Consider the following 14,470-nt stretch of genomic DNA (forward strand, 5'->3'; position numbering starts at 1 on the left):
ATACCTGTCCATGAGGGAGAGCTCCTGGACAGCGAGGATCTTCACTGGTAAATTCATTACCAAACCCTGACATATACTGCAAGTTATCCTGTAAAATAAACATCACTGGTGTTGAAAAAGTACAAAAACATGTATGTACAGTCATTTCAAAATTAATTAAACATGTATAATTGTACAATCAGGTTTTCAGTAGATTTACTATATTGCTTACTTTTTTTAAAGATTTATGCCATTTAAAATTGCATAACTTTACCAATCAAACAGGTACTTTATATTATTACAATTTAATAAATTAAAAGCAACCTATATTCTAAATGGATTAAAAAAAAGTTTCATTTATCATCTCATAGACATAATTATACGACAGTGACGTCATCAACCATTTCCATCAGATGGTTACATAAAATATACTTGTAAAAATTTCAAACTAAAATAAAATCATAAGAAATGATTGTAATTTTTTGTCTCTATAGAATATTTACTAAAAACTGGGAGCATGGACCAAGTGCACCAGTAGGATAAGCATCCTCTGCTTTTCTAGAAACACCCACCGAGTTGCTCATAAAAAGTCAAGTCTGGGGTAGACAAACAAGGAAAGGAAAACTATAACCTGTTGAATAAATCAATTTTCATGATGCAGATGGATACACCATAACAATGCACAAGTTCATGATGACGACCATAAAACTTCTGTAGTGATGACTTCAATCTTGTAGCAACATAACCCTGTTCCAGAAGCCTATTTGTTAGATTTCTAGTGTGATACAAAAAGTCTGCGTAGTTTCGGCAAGCTCTGTTATAGTGTTATATTTGCTCTATTTTATACGTCATTGTTCATATCTATTGACAAAAAAATAGTTTGTAAAAAGGCAGAATTAAAATGCACTATATTTTTATGCCCTTCATGTTATGACGTACACCTACTCAGGGATATGCAATGCAATACTAGTACCATCAGTGCAGCTTCTCTCATTGTGAATTAGAGTTATCCTTCTTTGAATCATCATTTATCTAGCTCATCTCTCTCACACATTCATGTATTGATTGATTGCCATTGTAATGGTTGATAATGTTTAAATATACATGTAATATCTTTGTAATTACTATGCCCTTTTTGGGACCTTTCGATTAAGTAATAAAAATATTTGTATTTATTTGTAATTATTGTATCAGTGCACCGTCAGGCAGGTGGAGGACAAACAAATCAACTTTATATATGAAATAATGTCAATGTTTGTATAGTACACTTGAAAATAAAAGTATGCCCCACTTAAATTTTAAAATGATGTAATTTTATGAATGGATTTAATATTCTTCTGATGTTTGTAACTGAAAAGAATTGTTTTTTTGTTTACTTGTAAATTAAAAGTACATTTGATGTGTGTGTATTTGCTCTATATTGTTTCTCCTGAAGGTCATACATAGGTCATACCTATTCTAAAAAACAATTTTTTTGAATATTGCAAATTTGCATCAAAATATACATGTACATTTTCAATGAGCAAATAATGCCTTGTTTGATGGGAAACCCTTAAAAAGATATGACTTTAAGCTTTATATGACAAAATATTACAAATATTTATTCTGAAAAGCCACATTCAAATAGAAATATAATTTTTGAAAAAAGAAACAAGAAAGAAGTAAAATGTCCTGAAATGCTGTTTTTAGAATTAGAAAAAAACGTCAGTGTTGGATTTACAAAATGGTGACAAGACTTATCTTACAGATTAATATACATGTAGTCAATTTTTTTTTTGGGTCACAGATTCTAGTTTGATCCTCAGTGGTAAAGGTATAATTTTGAGAAGTGAAATGCAATATGTTACAGGCCAATTTTTTTAAGTCATTTATAAAATACAAATGTATAGGAAATTCCTTATAATTTAGTCAATATAAAGTCCAAAAAGAATTTTGTCAAAATGGAGGTTTACTTATCTGGGAATCAAATTTGGTGATCTACAAACTAGAAATGTGAAGACCAGAGCTGGTAAAAATGGCTAGTGGGCCTGTTATAATTCAACTTACAGGCCATTTATTTCAACATAAATAACTTCTCCAAAATATCTTAAAATGGTAATTACACTGTAAACATCACTTCAAAATGAATTGATCTGGAACCTGTGACCAAGTTATTGTGATATGCATCTAAGATCATAAGTAGTAAATCAAACTAAAATTTTGGATTAAAGTGACAATAAATAAATATGTTGGAACACCATTGGCTAATCCCTTGCTTTGAGAAATTTTTGAGAGGGAGATTTCATGCTTTAGTTTTCGAAGGTTAACTTTGTAAGAAAATACAAAAATGAATGTCTCAAATGCTCAGGATTTTGTCTAAAAAGATTTTTTTTAAGAAGCATACAGATATACAAATGTACATGACGCAATGACAGATTGTGAATTAACTTTTGGACTTCTACACAAGTTAAATAAAAGCATTTACTAAGTTTTACTTTGCTACATCTCCAAGATTTTGAAATTCACAGATGTTTTGAAAGAGGATTTTGAAGCTTTTCTGGTAGACAAATTTTGTCAAGTCTCATAAATCTGCCCAATGAAAGCTTGATAGCTAAGAGGATATAGATATACATAACAAATTTCAAACTTCAAACTCACAGGCATTCAAGGACGGAGATAAAGAGTGTTTTACTATTTTAAAAATTAAATTTGTACTTTTTATGTATTGAACCCATAAACAGCCCTACTGTACATGACAGTATGACCCATTTTTAAGTAATATTAGCGTATCATATAATGCAAATTGCAAATTGCCATGTGACAAACTAATTAAGTCTGCTCTGACTCAAGAATAAGAGAAAAATACTGAGAAATTCTCCAATGGAAAACTTTTGGCTGTAAGAAATACTTACATGCAAGTGCTATAAAATAGTTTGATAAAAGGAGGACCCTGACAAGGCTTAGCCTTTCAGCTAATCAATTTATAATAGAGAAAGGCAGATATATGGGTATTGATAGAAGTAATAGAATATGCCAAATTTTATATGCTCAGGTTATGAGATTGAATATGAAATGCATTTCCTTTTTTTAATTATAAAATTCTGTCTCAGAAAAGAGAACAAATGATAAATATGTAAAATAATAATAATACTTTATTTCAAGATTGTAACACAGTTAGCAAATACACCAATCTTCTTTAAGTCCTAAAAAAATTCTATGATACATTTTTTTTTAAATACACATTAACATACAGTCATACAAAAGCATCAGCTATGTTTGCTGAGTAAATAGCATCTTAATCTGTCATTTTTTTAATTTGGCACTGCTGTTAGAAGGTTGTTCCACAGAGTTGGACCAGAGTAACTTAATGATCTTTGAGGAGTTTAGTTCCAGAAATAGACAAGTTACCCGTGATTACCATTTTGTAATAAATAAGAGTTGTTCTCTGATATTGGAGATATAATGGACCATCATTTCTTATACTTTTAAAAAACAGATGTATAAAACATCTGCTCTTTCAGTCCTTAAGTGTTGAAAAGAAAGCTATATAGTTATTAAATTGTGATGACATTGACAATCTTTTCAAAATTGCCTCTTTATTTTAGAGAATGAAAAACCTGTATCCTATTGATTTTCTTCATACAATGTACATGTAACTACTGAATTATTTGACTGATCCTTCTTAATTCAATATTGTCCTGCACTCATATTGGACAGGCATCTCTTCATGGTCTGCTACATTTTAACTTTAAAAAAACATGAACTCAATCCTTTCCTCCACTAGTAAGGAGGATCCCGGCAGGCATGGCCCCCTTTATTGCAATACTTATGATACTTTTCAGCAAGGTCCTGTTGTAACATCCCTGGGTGTTTTTAGCTCTTTTTTTTTTGTACTTATCATTTGCACAAAGCGCAGGGAGAATCTTATTACATTTAGAACTGTTCTTTATTCTGTATTGATTACTTTCTTGCTAATATCACAATGCTAATAATGATAGTCTTTAAAGGTCCTGTTGCACTATCCCCGGGTGTTTTCTGTTCTTGAGAAACTCTCATGTACATAAAGCCAGGTAGGCCTTTTAATTTTTTGTTTTGTTTTTGTTTTTTTTTTATTTTCCTCTCTCTTTATCTTTTAAAACAGGCCATGCAATGATGGTTTTTCTCGTCATGATGGAGTGCTGGCGTAATTACTGTAAGTGATCTTCTTTATGCAAAGATAAATATGCTTAACACTGTTTTCACTATAATTAGCATTCAAATATAAATATTGAGTGGGTGTAATCTAATCAACTCTGTCCTTCTAGGACCTTGTAAATATAAATAAACTATTTAATTATATCTTGTACATGCAAAAAGGGGTGGTCTATTAACAGGACGAGAAAAAACAGGACAGGCAATTTCCGATACATTTTTGGCTATAACTTTAGTTTTACTGAATGGAATTCAAAAATTTAAATTGATTTTTAAAGAAGAATAAAAGAGCTTTTAATTTCGGGAAAATGTAAAAAAAATAAAGCAAAAATCTTGACAGGATGAACATTTTTTGCAAGAAAATGGCCATAAAAAGAGAGACATGTCGGTGAATAAAGTTCATTGTTTATACAATGTGTCACGTCTGTCAAATAAAGTTTATTTATTTAATAAAGCTTATAGTCAAAGGCACATTTTTATATAAAAGTTATTTCATTTTGAGTCAGTTAAAGTGGAAAAATCTTGACAGGACAGACTTATTCTGTTCTGTGAAATGTGTCGTTTTTTACAGGGGTACGGTAACAAAACACAAAATACTTGAAAATTACTTTATGTCTGTCAAAAATACTTAACATATTCTTAAAGCTTAAACTTTTCGCTATTTTGTTATATATATTTTGTTGAAATATCTTTAGAAATAAATTCAAAATCTTGACAGGACGAACTGTTTGCAACCGGAAATTTTCAATTTCTTATTAGATGTGGGAACAAATAAAGTTATTTTTCTTCTTAACTGTAAATGTCTGTCAAAAAATATTTGCACATTCTTTAAGCCTATAATAAATGGTATATTTTGATATGAAAATATTTCATTTTGAGGTAGTTAAAGGGGAAAATCTTGACAGGAAGGGTTCTGTAGGGGTACTGTAACAAAACATAGAATATATGAATTTCATTTAATGTCTGTCAAAAATATTTATCATATTCTTAAAGCTTATATTTTTTTATACATTTTGATGTATAGATTTTTTAAATTAAATCAGAAATACATGTAAATCCAAAATCTTGACAGAACAAATTTTTTTCGGGTTGAAAAATCTTCATTTATCTTCATTTTAATTAACTGAATTAGAACTATAATATACTTATTATGTATTTCTTTCTCAAATAAATTATATCAGTTGAGTACAACTAAAGTTATAGCCAAAAATGTATGGGCAAATGCCTGTCCTGTTTTTAGACCAACCCATGCAAAAAATAAGTCTTCTATCAAATATGCTAAAATTACTTAAAAACATGTCAGACACGTACAGTAAGGCTGTTTATTGGTTCAATAGTATGAACTTGTTTTAAAAACATAGTAACTTTTCAAAACCTATGTTGATAATATAAAATTAAGTAGGTGTGGCCATATCAGTTTACCCACCAATCACATCAAAGTATTGATACACACCTTTTCTACATGACTGTCATGAGCATAAATATTCATTCATCAGACTTCTTTGATTGCAAATATAACATAAAATATAACTTTAACACTTTTGATCAGTAATATACCATTAAATGAAAAATAAGCAAGTGTTTTCCACAAAAAAACAACTTAATCCTTTTGGTTGAAGTCAAGGTCACACACGTTGCATGCTGATGCATAAGTTGACTAAAAGAGGTTTTTTGTCAGTTACGTCAACTGAATATAACAGTTGGTTAATAGCATATTCTGATGAATAATTGCGAGATAATTGTGTTCTGATGTTTAAAGTTACGATAATCTAGGCGATGTTTATCTTGTTTACCTTTTTCTGGCTCATGATTAAAAATCGTGATCACAATAGCGCTCTAGACTTACCATATCCTTTTCTGTGAGCGCTTTGGGGACCCGGACAATTAATTGGCGTCGGGTAGTTTCGCCCTTTTCCCCAACTCTTTTTAATGTATCATCAACTATTTATTTGTTGTAATGATATATAAACGTATTAGGGAGTGAATATTATAAACGAATTAGAGAGGGCGAAACGACTCACATCGAGAACGAAGGCTAAAATAGTAGTAAATAATATTTATAAGGAGAAATTCCTTATTAATAAGGAAAGGGCGAAACGACCCACCATAAAGGGCGAAACAACTCACATAAAGGGCGAAAGAACTCAGGGCGAAGGGAAAAAAGGGCGAAACGACCCGGAACCCAATTAAACTTTCGGTAGTCTTTGGGTTTAACCCTGCAAATTTGCATTAGTACTGAAACTTCCGATAAACGACCTTCACATTGCTTAATTTTGGACCAAGACCACAACTTTAGCAGAATTACACTGCTGTTGCGTCCGTTTTTCACACAATGCACTTTATTAATCTCCAGCATCGGTGTTTTACCAACTTTGTACATTATTTAGACTAATCTTTGAAGCACGCATACCAGGTAATTGTGATAGATCTTTTTTTAAATATACTGGCATGATGATATGCAACCCATTTTAAGAAGACACTGAATTGGTCTTCAAATGTAGCCCAAACCCATATTGTTACGTTTCAGTCCAGTTAGGGAGAGACTTATATGGAATCAAGTTATCATTCAGTTAAAACTTACTAGAGCTATGTTATCTGTTATTATATGTTCCAAATCTAAAGAAAGATTTTATATCTTCTTACAGTAGTTGTCTGGGTGCCTATTTAATTCATTTTTTTTAAATTTCAATATAGGGTATAAAATTCTCTTTTCCAAACATCTGGGCACATCAGGGTTTAGAAGGTGTAGCTACATGTAGGTGACACTTCATATGTACCTGGCTTTGGTTAATGTACGAATGACTCCGAAAGCTGTTTTAAAATCCTTTCAGCCTTTTTCTTTATTAATAAAAGATCCCTTTGAAAATGGTCATTAGAATAGATAATCCAGAGCATTTAAAATATTGATTTCTGTAGTAAGATATCTATAATGATTTTTTCATCTCAACAGATGGACGTGGTAGTTTTGAATGGCTTAGATTAGGTTTTGAAAATGGGAATAGCGTGTGCCATCTACACATTGGCCAAAGATCTATTTTGGCATTTAAAAAAAAAAAGATTTTATGACTTCGTAGATAGAACACAATTTCCAGTTATCCAATAATGTAACATATTTATTATATTGGGTCAATGTTGATAATATAATAAACATTACAGTTGATTGCAATCATAAAACTTCAGTTTGCAATAGGAGAACATCTGTTGGCTGTTTCAAAACACCAACAAATGATAAAATGTTGTTTTCTGGATGCGAAGCAATTTTTAGATTTATTGGTCATTGTTTCTAACAGGATATTTTCAACAGTCATGACAATAGTAAATATTCAAAATTAACTGAAACTGATTGTAAATTTAACACACCATTCTTGTTTTTGATTCTTTGCAACAATATTTTTGAAATATTTGAAAAAAATGATTGATGTAAGGATTTTTTTTTTAATTTCATGCAGGTTTTTTCCTGTTAAGATACAATATAGGAGCCAGAATTTTTTTGTAATTAAAGCTCACAAGTGTCAAGATATATACTTTACTAAATGAATAATGCTGTCATGAAAGCTAAAAATGTAATGGATCAAAATAGTATAAAGTAACCCTAAAAAATTACATGTTCGACTCAAGTATGGGTGTAAAAATAATCATTGCTGGAGAAACTCTGCAAGGCAAATAGAGTCACATCCAGGTGTTATAGTCAAATATTAAAAAAAATGCAGCAAAATTTGGAATGTACTATAATACAAATGAAAGAACAGGATAATTCACAGATTCAGATTTAGTGCCACATGTAAAGTAATGTTATTCTTCTGGACAGTAAACAGGATACTTGGTGCAATTAATTATGAATAAACTGTAATGACTACCGGTATTAACTTACATGTACATTTATATGCTGTTACTTATGATGAGTTTCTAGCACAATGGTTGTCAGTGCCAGACCCTCAAACATCAAAAGATGTACTGACTGAACATTGTAGCTTGTTTTCCACAAGAAGACCTTTTTTTGGTCAAAAATAGTGAGTTTGAACTTGAAATAAAAATGTATTATTTGCTATGAACAGAATAGTGAATAAAATAGTGGTATTTTAACTTCTCTAGTTATTTGCATGCCTTGAATTTTCTAAATTTCAAATTTTTCACAAAGACTAGAAGATAAACATCTAGTAGAAGCACTTGCATCTTATTTTATCAATGTATTTTGTATTACTTCCATGTACAAATGGGTCTCAATGTTTTCTCGTAAATACAGTTTCCCTTTAAATTTTGTAATATATTTTTCTGAAGTCTGAAAAGGGGCATATTTTACTCAAATCAACAACATACTAAAACACTTATATGATTAACAATTTTGATAAGTGTATTGAGAAAGAGAAGGACTTGGAACAGACACATCAAAGTCTTATGGAAATTTTGGGTTAGGCATATTTGGTCAGGTGAAGGACTACAAAAAGACCTGTCATGCCCTTTTACAGGAAATATCAGATGAAAGTCAACAAAGCTACATACATTCATACTTAAAGCATGCATGTGCTTGATTGACCTATTAGTTTACTTATGACTATATGAGCCATTTAATTAGCTGTTGCAGATAAAAATCTCATCAACACATTTTATGTTCTATTTAGAAAAAATCCTGTATGTTTTAAATTTTGTTGCATGCAACACAAATTTTATCGGTACACAATAATATTTGTTGCATGCAATTACGAGTATTCTCACAGGATTAATCTCTTTGTGTGTATTGGCCTATACAATTTCACAGCCATAAAAGATGATAGATATTATCAGACAGATGTCCAGATGTCCTCATTGGTGCCTCTTGTATTGCTGACTGTTACATTGTCTAATTTTGTAGTCATTTTCCACCTAATTCCTTTTTTTTTCTCTGCCATGTTTGGCCACATTATCTGATAACATGATTAGAAGGAACAAAAAACCTGACATGGAACACCCTTGTTTAACTCCCCATTTGATGTCAAAACATTCATATACCATCAACCACATTTCATATATGTTTTGACCATATCAGTCTGTATAATATATGCTTTCATGGTCTTTCATTAGTGAACAATAGATCAAAGTACAATGTCCTCTTTTATTACAAAAATATAATTAATTATTGTGCATAAATCATTATAAATTCTTCACCTGTTCCTGCATAAAATGGCAGATGATTCCATGTCTTATAAACATTTCTAGTACTTTAATATTCCCTACCAGGACATGTTAGAGGGATTTAGTAATGGTCTGTATGTTTCCATTTACATTTAGGTACAATGCAAATTGTGGACTAATGATAAACAAATTCTGAAATTTTGTTTGGTTGTTTGGCACTGTATAAACTTGCACTGTGTAATGTATTAAGATAAACCAATAATGTGAGAGATGGGCAGAGTTTGTCTTGCATGCTACACATGCATTTACATTGTGTATGTCTGAGTCTGTATTATGTATCTTTAGATTTAGATTAGATTTGATAGGCAAAACAATAGTTCCCAGGCCATAAAAAATGTATATATATATAGTTGATTAAAAAACTATGGGAATCATGTGACTTCTATAATAATCACTTCTGTTTGTATTAAGTATTTAGTACAATGTAGCTGGTAGTATTGCATTTATTGAGGCAATGTACTAAATTGCAATTTAAGCATATATTGTTATTTATTCAAATGTACATGTAGTTCCTGGTAGGAAATGAATATGTGTATACTTGCATATAAAATTCTAAGAATTAATCAATAAACCAATGTATTGGTGCTGATAAGTGTATTTAATTTCTGACTTTTATCAGCATAATATTATTACAAATATGTCAGAGCTTAAGTAAATGCCTTATTTATAATGATAGGGTTCATAGGAACTAGATTGACTAAACTATGCACTTGCATGTTGGGCATATTCTTACCAGATTATCTCTTCTACACACTGGAGAGAAAATACAATTCCAGATTACAATACATTGTATGAGAGTGCAATTAAAGTTTGGAAAAATAATGTGCTCATAAAAGGTAGGAAAAGTTTGATATGGTAAACAGGTTTATCTCCATTAACTCAGGTCATTCTATATTCAATGTTAAAAAGTTTATGATTTATGTACTTGTATTGTAGTACATTTTTATTTATAGACTTGATAAGACTATAATGACACATACTATTTAAAATGACAAATCTATGACATGCATAATCCATGATCCTGGAAATGAATACATATTATAAAGTATTGGATCCATGCAGTGACAGACACCTATTTGTACATGCAGTAACATTATTTACAGTATACTGGTACTGCCTGAATGATGTTGTAACAAGTGGCTTTGCTGCTATAGTGGCATTAAGATATCACCTTGGAATGCAGAACCCACAGAGTTGTATTGATTATTTAATACTTATTCCCAGCAGTATATCTGTTGACTTTAGTCTACTTTAAACATCATCCACCAATTGTTTGCATTCCTAATGAGATAGCTTTTATATTGATCAGTGCAGCTGCATTAGACCATTTAATTAAGTATATATACAGTGTATGTATTGGCCTTACCAAAAATCATGCAGAGAATATCTGTAGTGTGTCGTAGTTCTGTTTTTGAAATGCAAACAAATGAAATGTAAAACTAATGCATGATGGGGGCAAATCACAAAAGAAAATTAGAAAAAAGTATTTGATTAATTAAAATAGCATAGTCAAATCCATTCTCCTTCACTGAGGTAGATTTTAGCTATTTCAAAGCTTATACATATACATCTCTTCCATGTTCAATACTTGTATTACACATACAAAATTGAAACATACTATTTAATATGATTAATACAAATTAAATTCTGCTGAAAAAGTGACCAAGTCCTTCTGAGAATTGTTTTGTAAATGTAGTAACATCATTTACATGTACATGTATTTGTAATACAAAGTACATTTTGTATACACATACTTAGAATTAAGCAAAAATCTTCAGAATTAAGGATTCCACCTATATAGATTGTTACTCAAAAGTACTATATTATAACACATCTTCTAGAACCATAAGTTAGATCATCCTAATGTACAGTCCATTATCAGGTTCAATATATGAGAATCATTATGAAACTTATAACATATGTAGAGTATAATATTGAAAATTTATCCTTTTTCTGTTTTGACAAAAAAAATGACCTGCATGACATCAGCCTGACATTGTCACACTTTTTCTGGCAATATCCTACTATCATGTTCTGTTCTTACCTTGCTCCAGTTCTTGAGTTGCTTCTTAGCAACTAATGAGATAACCAACTTGTTAAACAAAGATCATTTATTTATGTACCACAAGCATCTATAATTATTGTATGCATTCATGTGTACTAATTTATAATCCTAAGGTTACTGATTTTATCAGTTTTTGGTACAAGTTGGCATTAATTAGTATGGGACAGTTGTCACAGATTTAGGTCAGGATAAAATCATGTCCACAAAGCTTTTAAAAAGACAAGATTACAGTAGTTATTTCCCTTTGAACTTGTTTGTATTGTTTTTGATGGAAGAGAAATATATGTGTGCATTGTGTGTGAAAGAGTAATCAAGGGAACCAAGGTTGTAGCGGTAATCAGAAGAATGTAATGCAGGGACAAAGACCAGACATGGAAAACAGAGATACACAACAAAGAACATAAAGTAACTAAAATCATACATACAAAGTAACAAAAGCAAATGAGCAACTCGGACTCCACTAAAAATTGGGAGCATGGACCAAGTGCACCGGTAGGGTAAGCATCCTCTGCTTTTTTAGAAACACCCGCCGAGTTGCTCATAAAAAGTCAAGTCCGGGGTAGACAAACGAGGGAAGGAAAACTATGACCCGTTGAATAAATCAGTTTTCATGGTGCTGATGGATACACCATAACGATCCACGAGTTCATGATGACGGCCATAAAACTTCTGTAGTGATGACTTCAATCTTGTAGCAACATAACTCTGTTCCAGAAGCCTATTTGTTAGTTCTAGAGCGATACAAAAAGTCTGCATAGTTTCGGCAAGCTCTGGCATAACATATGAGTTGTGATATGAACATTCCATACGCAGGAGCCGAAGGGATGTTGCCACAGATGAAAGAGAAGTTGACAATTCTGAATGAAAAGTCATCATGTTTGTCGTAAAGTTTGGTCAATAGTTTTCCTTTACCATCGATTTCTAAGTGGAGGTCAAGATGTGAGGCTGACTTCACAATGTGAACCTTTTTTATATTCTTCTTGCCAGATTTACATACTAACTTTTTATTTCAACTCACCAAAATAAAATTTCACCAGTCAGCTTGGTTCAAGTACAACCCATAAACCGAACATACAGTTTCAGGTTGGTAGAAATGTTTTGAAATATTTTGATAATAAAAACAATCATTGAATCGTTCAGGGTCATTAAAATGTAAATACTGGTCAGTAAATTATCACTTGCCTACTTGGTAAGTGCAAAATAATTAGCACTAGCCAAGTGCAATGTTCGCTTGCCGTTGATATTTTTTTAATTGTGAAGGAAGGATGAATATTTTAGAAGATGCCACGAACATACAATTAAACTAGAAAAGAATGTGCTACATGTAATTTATGCATATCTGATATCAGGTTTTTATGCTTTGGTTTATTCACCATGACTATTGTGTTTAATGCTTCTAGATTTTCTTGTGTCATGATCCAGAAAAAATGAAAAGAAATTATTCAGATTAATAAAGTTGTTACAATCATTTGAAAAATTGTCGAATAAGTTTTACTTTAATGAGTAGAGAGATGTTGGTTCATATTCTTGGACTTTTCCATTAGTTTAAAATCAATAGACCAATTGAGAAGAATCTAAAGTCCTCAATAAAGTGCCTTTAAAAGAGTTGAAAAGATGCATGAAGGACTTTGATGGTGAGCGAAATTTCAAGAGGTCTACATTGTAGGACAGATATTGGGTGACCCAGACCTTGGACATATGTTATTTTGAACCTATGAGCATTCTACATTTATAGTCACTTAACTGCATATAGAACAATCACAGAAAGTCGAAGCCATATCTCCATTGAAGAGTGTTTTTAGATCAGACATTTTTTATCTGTTTCATAACATTAATTTCTCTGTATTGGTGTACATCATCAAGGTCAATGTTATGCATATTGATTGTGACATTACACAACCAACCGTTTAATTATACCCCTGAAATAAAATTCCATACACTCCATTCTTCTGTCATTCCACTTCTTGTAAGTGTAACTCCCCCGATCAACTCAAGTGATTTTGTTGAAATTTTATAGGAAGGTTGGCATCATATGTACTGGTAGATGTGCATGAAGGAATATAATTATTGCAGGATGACTCTAAAGGGAGATAATCAAGGGTTTTACATGTTATAACATTGTAAACATGACTCATCCTAAACTGTGCAAGAGATTTGGATGACATTTTATAGGAATTTTGGGCATCATATGTTGAAGTGCATAGAGAAATATATATATACTATAGGAGTTCGAGCTAAAGCATTATACATTTAACATTTATCTCCATTTGATGCCTGGGATATTTCCTTTGTGAAAAAGGATATAGATGTACATTATGAATTTTGGTTGTTATTTGGTCCTTTCTGAGTGTCAGTATTCTAGTCTTATTGCCCTTTATATGACTATTTTCCTATATCTGATCTACGTGTGTGTGAAGCAGAAAACCCTTACTTAGAATGGATTCCTTATTTGGTGTACCAGAAGTAAAATGTGTGAATATTTTTCAGGGAAAGGTTAATAACTTTGGGAAATATGATGATGGCATTGTATACGTCAGAACTCTTTCTCTATCCATACTTGTATGTTTGCATACCCAGTAAAAGGAAGTTAAACTGCTAATTGTTTTCATCCATTTAACAAATTTTGATCAATGTTTTATACTTCAGTATGTTTTTAGTATGTGGATTTTTCTTTCTTTCTAAATTATGTGAGTACACTTATACTATAACATCTCTGATAAAGTAATTAATATGTTATGAATTGTACAAAGTTATCCATTGCTATCACCCGGCTTTATTTCAGCAAAGATGTGAGAAGTGTTAATTTTTGTTTTGTCCTTGACTGTTACATGATGCTTATGGAGATAAACCTAGAGCAAGAGTAATCAAGGGAACCAAGGTTATAGCGGTAATCAAAAGAATGTTATCCAAGGACAAAGACCAGACATGGAAAACAGACATACACAACAAAGAACATAAAGTAACTAAAATCATACATACAAAGTAACAAAAGCAAAAGAGCAACTCTGACTCCACCAAAAACTGGGAGCATGGACCAGGTGCACTGGTAGGGTAAGCATCCTCTGCTTGTCTAGAAACACCAACCGA

At 31.3% G+C, this 14,470-nt stretch overlaps 2 protein-coding genes across 21 annotated transcripts in view; one reads left to right on the forward strand and one right to left on the reverse strand.

Annotated features, from left to right (window-relative positions):
• Positions 1 to 6,030, reverse strand: part of LOC148615066 (homogentisate 1,2-dioxygenase-like) — a 29,720-nt gene extending 23,690 nt beyond the window's left edge. For 2 of the 4 annotated variants that reach the window (XM_088589718.1, XM_088589720.1), the window contains exons 1-2: positions 5,943 to 6,030; positions 5 to 88 (exon numbers count right to left, since the gene is read on the reverse strand). In XM_088589718.1, the coding sequence (XP_088445844.1) occupies positions 5 to 88; positions 5,943 to 5,957 (99 nt within the window). In that variant the 5' untranslated portion in view covers positions 5,958 to 6,030. Of the gene's footprint in view, positions 1 to 4; positions 89 to 5,602; positions 5,654 to 5,942 lie in introns of those variants that run through there. The other 2 variants (XM_088589717.1, XM_088589719.1) reach the window with 1 other exon arrangement.
• Positions 6,031 to 6,105: 75 nt separating this feature from the next.
• LOC148615067 (mitogen-activated protein kinase kinase kinase 15-like) overlaps positions 6,106 to 14,470 on the forward strand; it is a 65,520-nt gene continuing 57,155 nt past the window's right edge. For all 17 annotated transcript variants that reach the window (XM_088589697.1, XM_088589699.1, XM_088589701.1 and 14 more), the window contains exon 1: positions 6,106 to 6,562. The gene's annotated coding sequence lies outside the window, so the exon portion shown is untranslated. The remainder of the gene's footprint in view (positions 6,563 to 14,470) is intronic.

Source organism: Perna viridis, chromosome 6 (assembly GCF_037379345.1).
Source record: "Perna viridis isolate PV_CMFRI_1.1 ecotype Kerala chromosome 6, ASM3737934v1, whole genome shotgun sequence".
Lineage (NCBI taxonomy): Eukaryota > Metazoa > Mollusca > Bivalvia > Mytilida > Mytilidae > Perna > Perna viridis.